The sequence below is a fragment of the Squalius cephalus genome (assembly GCF_949319135.1).
Source record: "Squalius cephalus genome assembly, chromosome: 7".
Lineage (NCBI taxonomy): Eukaryota > Metazoa > Chordata > Actinopteri > Cypriniformes > Leuciscidae > Squalius > Squalius cephalus.
In genome coordinates this window covers 12,440,473-12,453,195 of record NC_137128.1, presented here as the reverse complement: position 1 = coordinate 12,453,195, position 12,723 = coordinate 12,440,473, and the positions used below count along the sequence as shown (strand labels likewise).

Sequence of the window (12,723 nt, the reverse complement as noted above, 5' to 3'; positions counted from 1 at the left end):
TTGCTCTTTGAGAGCAAACACAAGGCGTAAACCCATACAACTGACTGAAAGGCATTTGAATTTATCAATCACTTGTGCCATGTAATTCACAGCCAATCTAACAGGATCTTTTTATAAACCCATCGATTCTAATCTACAGAAACTGCATTACCATTCATTCACTGTGAAGGAGTTTTTCATCCTCAACTTTTCCAGTAAGGTTCCAAGCACCCAACCAATAGATATTATATGTATAATATACCGCGTAATTTAAATGTAACAATTTTTTTGTATAAGCATGTATAATGTATTGTGGTTGGAATACTAGACATAATTACATTTTATATTTTATTTATGGACCTCAGGAAGACTTGCAACTATTTTATGGAATCTAAAGGGGAGAGTGATTTCCGAAGAGTTATTTATGCGTGACGGTGGAGTTATTCATGGGTTATTCATGTTCACCCTCATCATGTGGTGTTTATTTACTGGGAGTCTGAAAAACGCTCTAGAAGGCCCAGATAGCTGTGATAATAACTTCCAAATAATGAAGCATCTCAGAGCAGAAAATGATTTACCCTTGTATAGAACAGATGGATAATATACACCTACTGAGAATCAATTATTTTTTAAGGTAAGTTGCACCAGTTTAGTGTAAGTTATAACCTTAGTAAAGTTGGCCAGGACATATGATAAGTATATTAATTCCAGCACGAATTGTTAGTTTGATTTCTCAAATATGGATTTCTCAGAATGCTTTTATTTCATGAGCACAAACAACTGAATAGAAAATGCTTTTTTTTACATTCTGATCACATGGTTTGCCAACTTCAGAGATGCAATATTTGCACAAGATTATAGGTGGTATTACAGCTATTCCATACAGTCTCTCTCACACGCGCACACACACACGCACACACACACAGTTCATGTAATCACGAGAGCACCACGACGCATGTGCGAGAACTGAGAAGATGATGCTCACGATCAATTGATGGGAAAGTGTGAAAGGTAAGCCATTCATTCGGACATGTAGGAAATGCACACTTTAAAACCATTTTAAACTACATTGAGACCCATCTGCGTCATCTTCTCAGTTCTTGTTATGTCACGTGCACATGCGTCGTGACGCTCTCGTGAACTCACTCAGAGGCCCACACAGAAGAAAATGAAGAGTTGAATAAAGTTGTTATTTTTGTTTTGTTTTTTGCGCACAAAAAGTATTCTCGTCGCTTGATAAACTTATGGTTGAACCACTGTAGTCACTTGGACTATTTTAAACATTGTCTTTACTAGCTTTTCTGGGCCGGCAGATGAAATTACCTAGCAGCCTATGAAGGAGTGAGACAGCTCTCAGATTTCGTCAAAAATATTTCAATTTGTGTTCCGAAGATGAACGAAAGTCTTACGGGTTTGGAACAACATGAGGGTGAGTAATTACTGACAGAATTTTCATTTTTGGGTGAACTAACCCTTTAAGTGTTTTCAACGTCTGTCGTCTCAATATACGAGGACATGAACACATGAACTTCATCTCCAGAACGGCTTTGAAAGTCACTTCACAGGCTTTAACAAACAAGATTACATTCATTCTCAAGGTCTAACAAATACTGTATGTGGAAAGCATTTCCTTCCCCACGAATGGTAAATGAATATCGTGATAAATATCGATATCGAATGATATGGAAAAAATATAGTGATACTATTTTTGGCCATAATCGCCCAGCCCTTTATGAAATTGAATACAAATAAGTTGTTATTGAATCACAAACTTATGCTTATTTATTTTTAAGAAAATTTGTATCAATGTCCAGCCTCAAAAACACAGTACCAGTAATTGTAGCAGTGGACTATTGATGATTTCCGAGGAGGACAGAAAACCGGAAGGAGACTGGTCAAGTTCAACAAAAAGACACTTCCAAACACTGAAGTGATTTCCTTGATATATTTATTTAGTTAGAATAGGTATAACTCAATATTTTAACTAATTGAAAATGCTAAATAATCGATCAAAGCCTTCTCATTAATTGGTGAAATAATCAATGATTAGTCGATTAATCGTTCTAATAATCATTCGATTAATCATTTGGCGCAGCCCCATTATATGGTGTGGCAGATAACCAGTTGTTTAGTGTGGCTCCGTTCATTCAGCGCGGGTTTGTCGAGAATGTGGTTCTGAGATCTGAACATGTGCAGGTGTCAGTTCGGTTACAGAACGCGGTTCACAGTCGTAAAAAACAAAGCGCTGCACTACTAGTCTTGAGCATCTGCTCTAGGTAAGTCTTGTTTTGTGAAACAAGACAGGGGATTAGGGATGAACATAAACAGTGAGACGCATACACACAAATAATCGGTGACGCTGATTATGAAAATACGTCAATTTGTGTGGAATGACGTGTCGGAACAGCCCTAACAACAGCATTCTGTGTGTGTGTATTACTACCATTTGTAGTTTGCTTTTGGGATCTGATTGGACCTGAAAACTGAAAAATATTTTTTTTTGCACACGTCCCTATTTCATACATGAAGCGCATTTAAACGAGGACATGGTAGCGAACAACAATACGGGTCCGCTTGTGGCAGTGCTTGAAAATAACCTGCATCTGAGGCTATCACTATATATTACTATTCACTTATACTTTAGATGAAAACTTCTTGATTCTGTAATCCTATTACAGTATTTTCACAAATAAAGAAATTGTTAAAGTCCCCCTATAGTCAATCATTTTTCCCTTAAAACTCATCTTTGATCACCAAAATTACATATTTAAATGTTTTTTCCTTGAAAAAAAAATGTCTTCATGCTTTAAAATAGCTTGAATGTAACTCTACACCCTTGCCTCATTTAGTATACGCGGTTCTACTATGAATATGCAAATGAGCCCCGCCTCCACTCACTCACACCAACTCAGAGATCCACTCATGACGATCACAAGGTGACCTGATTGGTTACAGAGTAGTTTGTGACGTCAGAAACACCAGCGATTTCAAACCGTGTTTTTGAGACTGTCTTTGGTTCACTGCAGTTTTAAGCAGCAATGGTCAGTCCCTCCAGTTTTTCGCAACTCCGCGATCGCTGAATACAACGCAAAATCAACAAAATGTCGCATTTTTTTGCGATCCTGCATAATTCCTAATTTAACCGCAAAATAATCACAAAAATGAAAAAGACCTCACAAAACATTAAATTATAATCACCCAATTGAAATATCTCTAGTTTAATTAAAGTTTCAATGCATTTTTACGTGGATACAGATGTTGCGGGAAAAGGGGAAACTCCTTTTCCTCGATTTACTGAAGCCTATAATGTAAAACGCATTTTGCGGCAACTGCACATCCAAAGGCGCGGGCCCGCCAAGGAAGCGCGGCCTTAGCCTATCCCCAAATAACGCCATTTTAGCAGGTTTAGCGACTGAAGCGACAACTTGCCACTAGTGCGGCCGGCTACGCAATACTCGTTCCCTACTCTCAGGGAACTGAGGTTACGATAGTAACCGAGTAGTTCCCTTTCGAACGGTCACTTCGTATTGCGTAGCTATACACAGTGGGGACGCCATGCAAAACGCCGCACTATAAGTAACTGGTTGCCTACGGCAGCTCAGGACCCTCAACTCAGGATTTACACACAGTTCTAGAGTATAAATTACTACACCTGCTGTTAATATTTACATCGGTCAGGTAGAAAAATTTCCCATAGATTGTTTTAAAAGTTAATTTGATGAGAATTTGATTAGACCAAAATAAACAAGCTTTATGCATTTTGTTTGTGATTTGTGTCATGTATGACTATTGTGCATCTGACATAATACTATTATGGTAAATGTGATGTCCTAATTATAAAATATAAAAATCGCAAATTTTTGCACAAATTTCTGGAAATTACCACCACAAAATCAGTCATTTTGATCGCAAAAATCACACAAACAAATCATGAAATCCTGGAGGGACTGAATGGTGTTGACTTTTTAAGCATATTAAAATCACCACATTAAAAACTTGGGTTTCACCACAGGAACAAAAAATATGAATAAAAGGAAGTAAACACTGTAACCAACAGGGCACTCAGTATAAACACTAATTCTACATACAGCACACGGTGAAAATGACATGAATATGACAGTGGCCGAATGGATACTGCGCATTGAAATCAAGGGTTTAAGGTGTCGATCGTGAGCCTCCAGTGAAGCTGAACTCTCGTCTTCATTCAGTTCACACAGACCAACCATCACACACAGCACACACATTCATGCAGGCTACACATGCGCACTTCAGAACATCTCACAACTGGATTCAACTAAGTCTGCAAGGTTTGTAAATGTTAGATATTCAAAGACTTGTTTATAAAACGGATAGTTGCAGTCCTAGATTCTGATTGGTTCGAAGCCATTGTAAATGACTCAACAAACACACACCTGTGACCGCATTACATTAGTGTTACTGCGCAATTGCCGTTTGTGATGCTTTGTTGCTGCATGTGTTGCTTAGCAACCTCTTTGTAACTACATTGCTTGGCGAAGGAATAAATGTGTTATAACGTTATACTTTTTTGTTGCTGGTGTTTATTTTATGAATAAAATAAATATTGAAATGAATATTTTTATGGTGTAACCGTTTTATAAAAGCAATAAGCCCCTTGAAGTCGTGTTTTACAGTGGATTACAGTGGACTCCGCTAAGGGGCGTTGTTAGCTACGACGCGGAGCTAAGTCCACTGTAATCCACTGTAAAACACAGCTTCGTGTGTTTATTACTTAGGCTAATTATTACATGTTATAAATTCTTATTACATGGCTTGGTTGAATTCTAATGTAGAATGCGGTGTGTTATTTCTTGATAACAGACCGCTGCTAAGTATAACACACCGTTGCCATGAAAAACAGAGCGTTGCTATGGACGCAGGATTCTAACCGTAGAGACGGAACGGACTATAGTATTTTCTTTAGCGGAAGCAATACAATCGTTTTTAAATCAATAAACTCCTTTTTAAATCAATATTTTGTGTCAAATTATTGATTTATTTGGTAGGTAGCCATGTAATAAGCGGGATAATGTAGAGCGAGACGGTTGTTATAGCGAATACAACCCCTTCAGGCTGATTTGAGACCTGAAGTCCTGATCTGCCTGTCGGGGTTGTATTCGCTATAACAACCGCCTCGCTCTACATTATCCCTTACATATTTGCTGAATGGGGTTGTATTCGCTATAACAACCACCTCGCTCTACATTATTTATCCCTTACATATTTGCTGAATGTTGACAGTAAATGAGAAAGTATTATAGTGTTTTCCTTGTTATTACTGATAATATAAAATCAAAAGCTATAGGCTATAAGCTACTACTTTTTCATATAGCCAACCTTTTAATTTCTTTGTTTATCCAATAATGTAATAAACTGTTAAACAGAGTCATAAACTAATGAAGACAGAGAATGGATGCGCTGTGTGCTCAGGCGTTCTCAGCGGCGTCAAAATAAAAGTCCTGCTTCAGACACATCAGCCAAACTGAATCCCTAATGGCCTGATGCTGAAATTTGAAAAATGTCACATATCGTCCAACATATCGGCCTTGGAGATATATCGGTTGACTATTATAAAAAAATTTATTCAAATAAGTTTTGAGTCAAACTGCCTTGCATCATTGTGTAGGCAATTGAGCAACGAAACTTATCCCTTATCACCACCTAGCATCCAACCAGTACAGCACTAATACTTGTATTGCCAGTTTGAACACCGCTATGAAAATTATTATAACGTGGCATGTCTACTCCACAGGTAAATACAAAATACTCCCTTTTAGCCTAATAGTTAAATTGTTAAGAAAGAAATTGCATGTTTGTGTAACAGTAAATTTAACCTGTGCATATTAAGCTCTTAAAGTGACAGCAGCCTAATAAACCTGCTGCTTTCTGTCATGTTAATCAAAGAACAAAAGACAAAGAGAAAATCACTTGCGGCTTTTGACTGAATAACTTTTGTAACTTTAATTGCAAGCATTAATAGGTATAATTTTTACAATGGAGACTAATCAAGTGTTATTTTACATTTGATTACTTTATTTAATTTCTGTAGTATTTCTTACCTGAATACTACTGTTAGACTTACCTGAAAAGTTTAAAGCCACATTTATTTAATTTGTCTATTTATTCTATTGTATGTGCTATTATTTGCAATTTCTTTATTTGTTCTTATTTTATTACTGATGTTTACTTTGGTTCAAAGTTTCAAATAAAGCCTCCCTGTGCTGTGTGAAAGCAATTCCAGACAAATTACCCAAATTATCAAAAAATTATGAGATAATAATAAAAATATCTATATGGCAGTATAAATGGCAGCTTTCCCCATGGTATCGAAATGGAGTAGAATATTGATATTTGTCAAGGTATTTCAGTATGGTGACAACACTACCTTACAGTGCTCTTTGTAGCTGAATTCTTCATATATTAAAATGTTTCAGAGTAAGTGGAAGACATGTGGTTTTCATGTCAAATAGCACTACAACATGTCCACAACATGAGGCATATGATAAAACCATTCAAAGACCTATATTCTAAAACATAATTACCACAAAAAAAACAAAAACATTTCGAGTATATAACTGTATAGCCTTCTTGTAGCTCCAACAGCTGCATGAACAGCAGAATGAACTGATAAAATGCATACCTGAATGCAAAGCAAGTTGCTATAAGCATAAATATAGCCTATGGTGTGGTAACAGCTCTTTCGTGTCACAGCTGTTATTTTATTGGAGATTTTACTATGGCTGGGCGATTTTTCAGATTTTTTCGATTAATTCGAATTTAATGTTTTGCCTTTTATTATTTTTAAATTGAGAAATTGCAGTTTTGAATACATGTTAGCAAACATTACAATTAGAAATGTTGACAACACGGCAATGATGACAAGCAAAGATATTAGACACGAGTTGAACTTCTAATTTGAGCGCCGCGGGACGCTGCAAAAGACACGAGTGCAACAGCCAAACACGTCCGCAAAACATAAAAACTATAGAAAAGCAGCACAATGGAATGCAAAAACCTGTAAAGAACTACTGTATGTTTAATATTTCATGTTTGTATAATGGTGACAGGCTGAAATGTGCTGTTATTTTGCTTTTACAAACCATTTGCTGTTACTAATGGCCTAGGCTATTACTGGTGTTATACTTATAGTCATTTTGAATTTGAATGGCCTTGACTTTTTGGGTTGACCTCTAAAACTCAATGTCTACTTGTTAGCTAAGAAATATTCATCATTTTTCTTATTTTATATTATTTCTGAGTATAAAGGATATGTTTTAGATAAGTTTGTACAAAATTTGCCTTCACATTTCATGCATATTTTCTGCAAAGATGTTTAACAAATAAGTAATTTGTTTTACATTTACACCATGTTGATCACTTCAGGTGTGGCGCACTTATTGGAATATAACCTTTTTAACCAGATGGTTAATAAAGAGAATGTTTGTTACTTGAATCATGTTGTAGTTACATTTTTAAGTTGACGAAACGAAACTATCTGTTTTAAAAACAAACACACTTGTAATTGATCAACCGAAAAGGGTAATGAATGACTGCAGTCATGTATAAATATGCATTTATACACACACACATATAATTTATAGCTGTCTGATTCAATACATTACTATACTGTGAAATCCTGTGACCTGTATTTACTACAGTGGTTGTCAAAGCCTGTGAGACTCAAGACTGCACAGAAAGAGTACATATGAAGTGTCATTGATGTCACTATTAATAATTGAAGCTCTCAGTGAGAATGCTCTTAATGTAAGGCAAGATTTAATACTAGGCTATAACTATAACACACAATCTGTGTGCCTGAGTATGCAATGTCAACTCACAGGAGTCAGGAGGGCTCAAATTCCTAAAGAAAGAGATGCTCAAATGTAAGAAATCACTTTACAAATGGCACATTTCATGACGGCTAAACCCAGAGTACAAATGCAGATCAAATTTAAGTTTATTGAAAAATCTGAGCATGGAATATGGGTGGTGAGGCCTAGTGGTTAAAGACCCTGTTGGTTACCAAAAGGTTGTAGGTTCAACCCTGAAAACTTAGGCATGAACTATTACTTTCCTTCCTTTAACAAGAAACTGAACCTGCTGGTTCCGGGGCCAGTGGTCCTGCAATGACTTGTACTCCAAATGCAAACGGCTAGCTTTGAAATAGCAAGAATTAATACAGTAAATATCGTAATTCAAAAAAAAAAAAAAAAAAAAATTAATCAAGGTAACTTATAGTTACAATCAGTAAAAATCTAGAAAAAATATTCAAATTTAAATTCAGCATCGCTTACCAAGTCTGACTTGTACACAAGTGATTACAGGCTGGCGCGTGCAGTGCAATGTCATTAAGCATGATTTTGCATATTTGCAGCGTATATAGCGTATTATTGTACTGTACTGTATGCATGCATTTCAAGATTTATATTAGATTGTGCCTACCTTAGTAACAATTACGCAAACAAACTCCTTATAAAAGCAACAACAGAGTTCCAATAAATCTGATAAACTCACCAGCAGACAGTCTGTGTTGATCTCCGATTTGGGATCCTTCAGCATAGCATCGATCTTCTCGAAGCGAGCTGTCAAACTTTCTCCAGCAGACATATTCATAACTGATCCGATTCAGACGTATGAAAGAGATGCGAGTCTACTGGCTAAGGTTAGCAAATGAACTCGCCAACTTCCTCTGCCCTCACAAAGCAAGCACTAGTTTGATCAAAGCAGCGTTTTGTGTCTTACAGTCTTATTATCGCTCTCGTTGAAACGTGTACAACACCGAGAGGTGACGAAAAGCCACATTTTCAAAAACAAAACAACAACAACAAGACAAGGTGTCGGATTAGTCCATGACAACTTGGCAAACACAAAAGCAGCAGCAACAGATTATAGTGCGCTAAGCTAATTTAGCTTCAGGAGATATGTGGAGAACAAGCTCTTTTAAAACAGACGAACAGATCATATCCGCGCAAAAAGAAGAAGGGATAAAATAAATGTTGCAGAGTTAGCATGCGGCCACATGAAATGAAGTTTCTCCAGGCCTCTGTCCATAAATGCCTGCCAGGCCAAACGAGTCTGACAGCTGCAAAGTGAGAAGTGGCGAAAAAAACTTCGCCTTACAAATTTCGATCAGTTAAAACAAGATCCTGGTTAAAACGATCCTTTACGGTTCTTCTGCAATAAACATCTCCGAGTCCGCACGCCGGCTTCTACTTTTCCAAAAAAGTATATAATCCGCTGTGCTGTGACTGTAAGGATAGTTCAAGCTTTAATCGATGTTATTATTCAAAAAAAAAAAAAAATGCAAGACTGGGTGCCCGATTTTCTCCCACTGCCTGACCAACATGTCCGCCTTCCTGTTGAAACACCCCGGAGAATCAACTTCGAAACCTCGCTGACTGCGCATGCGCAGAAGCTCTCTCGCTCGCTCTCTCTCTCTCACACACACACACACACACGAGTACAATGGCGGGTCGTGTTGTAGTAGTATCCGCTTGCAGAACGCATAGCCATCAGTTTCAGGACAGCGGCTCCAGGCCAGTCTCTACAAAATTAAGCTACCGTTTAAATACGGTCACTTTTCAAATCGTACATGCATAATGTATCATGATTTATAACGAGCATTTTTTATTTTTTTTTACATAGTAACGTTAGTCATGTTTAAAGTTAATGGATACAAACATAATAGATCGTTGCTCACATTGCATGAAGTAGAATATACAATGTTGTATTAAAAATATGAATAAATGCTTAAACTATATTAACCAAGATTAACAAATACATAAACAGTGCGTTTTGACAATATTTTTAACCACTGTGTACTGTGAAGTTCATGTAACCTGTTGTAAACCAACCTGTTACACACACATATATATATATATATATATATATATATATATATATATATATATATATATATATGTATATATATATAGTGCAATAAAGCCTGACAATAAATTCAAGCTTTAATAATAAAAACATTTATTTTTATTTTATTTTTTATTTAACAGGGACAATGCAGTCAAACATAGTTACAATACAAATCCTGCAAACTGATGCGCAGCATAGAGTTTATAGCTAGTGCTAATTTTCAACTCATGTCCCTGGTTGGACTTTTCTAAGTACATTATAAAACAGATACATAAAAGTATAAAACATTCACATTTCTTCAAACATTAACTAATTCACTCACTCACTCACTCACTCACTCACTCACTCACTCACTCACTCACTCACTCAAACAAACAGAACAATGACTATATGTAAAAATGCCTACAATTTTGGTTTGTCTTTAGCCACACCTTAAGCCTGGAAGTGAAGTCAGATATGGTCTTAATGTCAGATGGTAACAATTTCCAGAGCTTACAGCTCTTAACAGAAAAGGCTGTGTGTGCAAAGCTTGTTCTGCAGTGTGCTGTTGTACAGTTATGGCAACTCTTTTGCTGTTCCGTATTTGAATAAATTTGCCAAGTGGCTCAGGTGCTAAATTATGAGTACACTTGAAAATTAATTTAAGAAAACATAAATTACTGAAGCTTTCAAAGCTTAATACATTATATTTCTTGAGGATGTGACAGTGATGGTATTTGGCTTTTTATCCATCATTTTTATGGCTTGATTGTAAAGTGAACCAATGTGTTTTGTTGCAGACGGAGCTGCTTGCGCCCAAACTGTCATGCAGTATGAAACATGTGAAAAGACCATAGCATGCATGTACAGCAGGGCTGCCTGGTTTGGCATATAGTTTCTGATTAGTTTAAAACAGTTAAGATTACTTTGTATTGTTTTAGAGATTTTCTAAATGTTTAGTAAATTTAAGTTGAGGATCTAGGACCAATCCAAGATATTTAAATTCTGTAACAGAGTGAATTTTTTCATTTTGTAAGTTAATTTTAAATCGTTCGTTTAGATCAAGTTTCTTAATAGAAAAACACATCTTTGTAAGATTCAGCACCAACTGATTTTGTTTGAGCCACTGTGTGACATCAGCCATACATGTAGACAGCACATCAGCAGCCAGCTCTGGTGACTTGGTGGTGATAAAGAACTGCATTGTCTGCATAGAGCTGGAAGCTGGCACCTGAACAGTTTAATGGTAAGATATTTATAAAAAGACTGAACAGCAAAGGACCAAGTATAGAGCCCTGTGGTATGCCCATTTTGATGTTCAAGAGCGAAGATTGAAAGACATGCACAAATTCAGTTTTTTAAAATCCCCCTGTAGTCAATAATTCTATCCCTTAATACTCATCTTTGATCACCAAAATGACATATTTAAATGTTTTTTCCTTGAAAAAAAAAATTCTCCATGCCTTAAAATAGCTTGAAAGTAACTCTACACCCTTGCTTCATTTAGTATATGTGGTTCTATGAATATGCAAATGAGCCCCGCGTCCACTCACTCACTCCAGCTCAGAGGTCCACTCGTTGACGATCACACGTTGACCTGATTGGTTACAAGGTAGTTTGTGACGTCAGAAACACCAGCGATTTCAAACTGCATCTTTGAGACTTTCTTTGGTCCACTGCAGTTAAGGAGAAAATACTCAAATTTCCCTTGATCTTTTGACATATAAGAGGTCTTAGTACCATTAAAACATCCTGCAAGTTTCAGAGCTTAAAATATTCCCCTCATTATAAACAAAGCATTTATTTAACAAAGCTCAAAAATGGTTTGTTTAGATATTATAGGATCTGTGATGTCACAGGGGCAAATACATTTGCATAAGACTGCCTCTAGAACCAGACATCAACGAATAGCTATACATACTGCTTAAACATCATTGTACCATATGCCACACCCACTGGCATTCCTTCGCTAAATGGCTCCACCAGTCTACAAAAGCAAACAGAACCCATTATAATCACTGACGCTGTCTACACTAGATACAGTATACAGATGCCCGTTAAATGTACACTCTACATGTATGAGTCTGCTGACAACAGGACAAATGGAGGAGTAAAATAATGCTTGCTTTAAAGCATTCTGTTTTAAACAGCTCATTTGCAACTCTGCACCCACTTGTGGAGGGTTTATTTTTAATGGCATCCTAGATCGCATTAGAGGATTATATGTTTGTTCGGAGCGTTTGACTTCTATATTAGTCAAGGCATGATGTAGTGGAGAGCTCACATAAAACTCTCTAGCAGCCAACTGTATTAGATCTGACAGCTACCATGCTGTGATTGTGACTTATTGTGACTTATATCTGAGTAAAATTGCTTCTCGAACAAGAAAAAATGTAGGGCAGGATTTGATTTCGTCCATCCGGAATTGATTCGACAGTTGTTGAGGTTATTGTAGTGGAAGGGAAAGTTATTTTGTTAAAGAATACGATGGCACATGAATTAAAAAAAGATGTGCATGGATAAATCATTTAAAATAAACACTGCAATATTTTATAAAAAAAAATAAGAATTGTCCATTTTAATTTTATGGTGACTTTAAGAAAAATAAAGAGAGAAAAGATTCCCTTATTTTCTCAACCATCCCCCAAATTCCCTGCAAACTCCATTCTCCTTCCAGCTCATACATCCTATCACACATGCTCAACGTTTTCAGGAACATTATAAACATCACATTAATCTGATATCCCCTTTGTCATTATATAAAGCAGAGGTCATCTACCCTGCTCCTGGAAACCCACTGTCTGCAAAGTTCTTCTCCAACCTGCCTCAGCACACCTGCCTGTGATTTCCAAGCGATCCTGAAGGGCTTGATTAGCT

The 12,723-nt window shown here is 36.6% G+C and overlaps 1 protein-coding gene across 3 annotated transcripts in view; it reads right to left on the bottom strand.

The window, feature by feature from the left end:
- The window catches only part of rock1 (Rho-associated, coiled-coil containing protein kinase 1), an 83,820-nt gene extending 74,424 nt beyond the window's left edge, over positions 1 to 9,396 (bottom strand). For 2 of the 3 annotated variants that reach the window (XM_079877385.1, XM_079877388.1), the window contains exon 1: positions 8,512 to 9,390. In XM_079877385.1, coding sequence (XP_079733511.1) covers positions 8,512 to 8,610 — 99 coding nt within the window. In that variant the 5' untranslated portion in view covers positions 8,611 to 9,390. Of the gene's footprint in view, positions 1 to 8,511 lie in introns of all 3 variants that reach the window. The other variant, XM_079877386.1, reaches the window with a different exon arrangement.
- Positions 9,397 to 12,723: the final 3,327 nt, after the last annotated feature.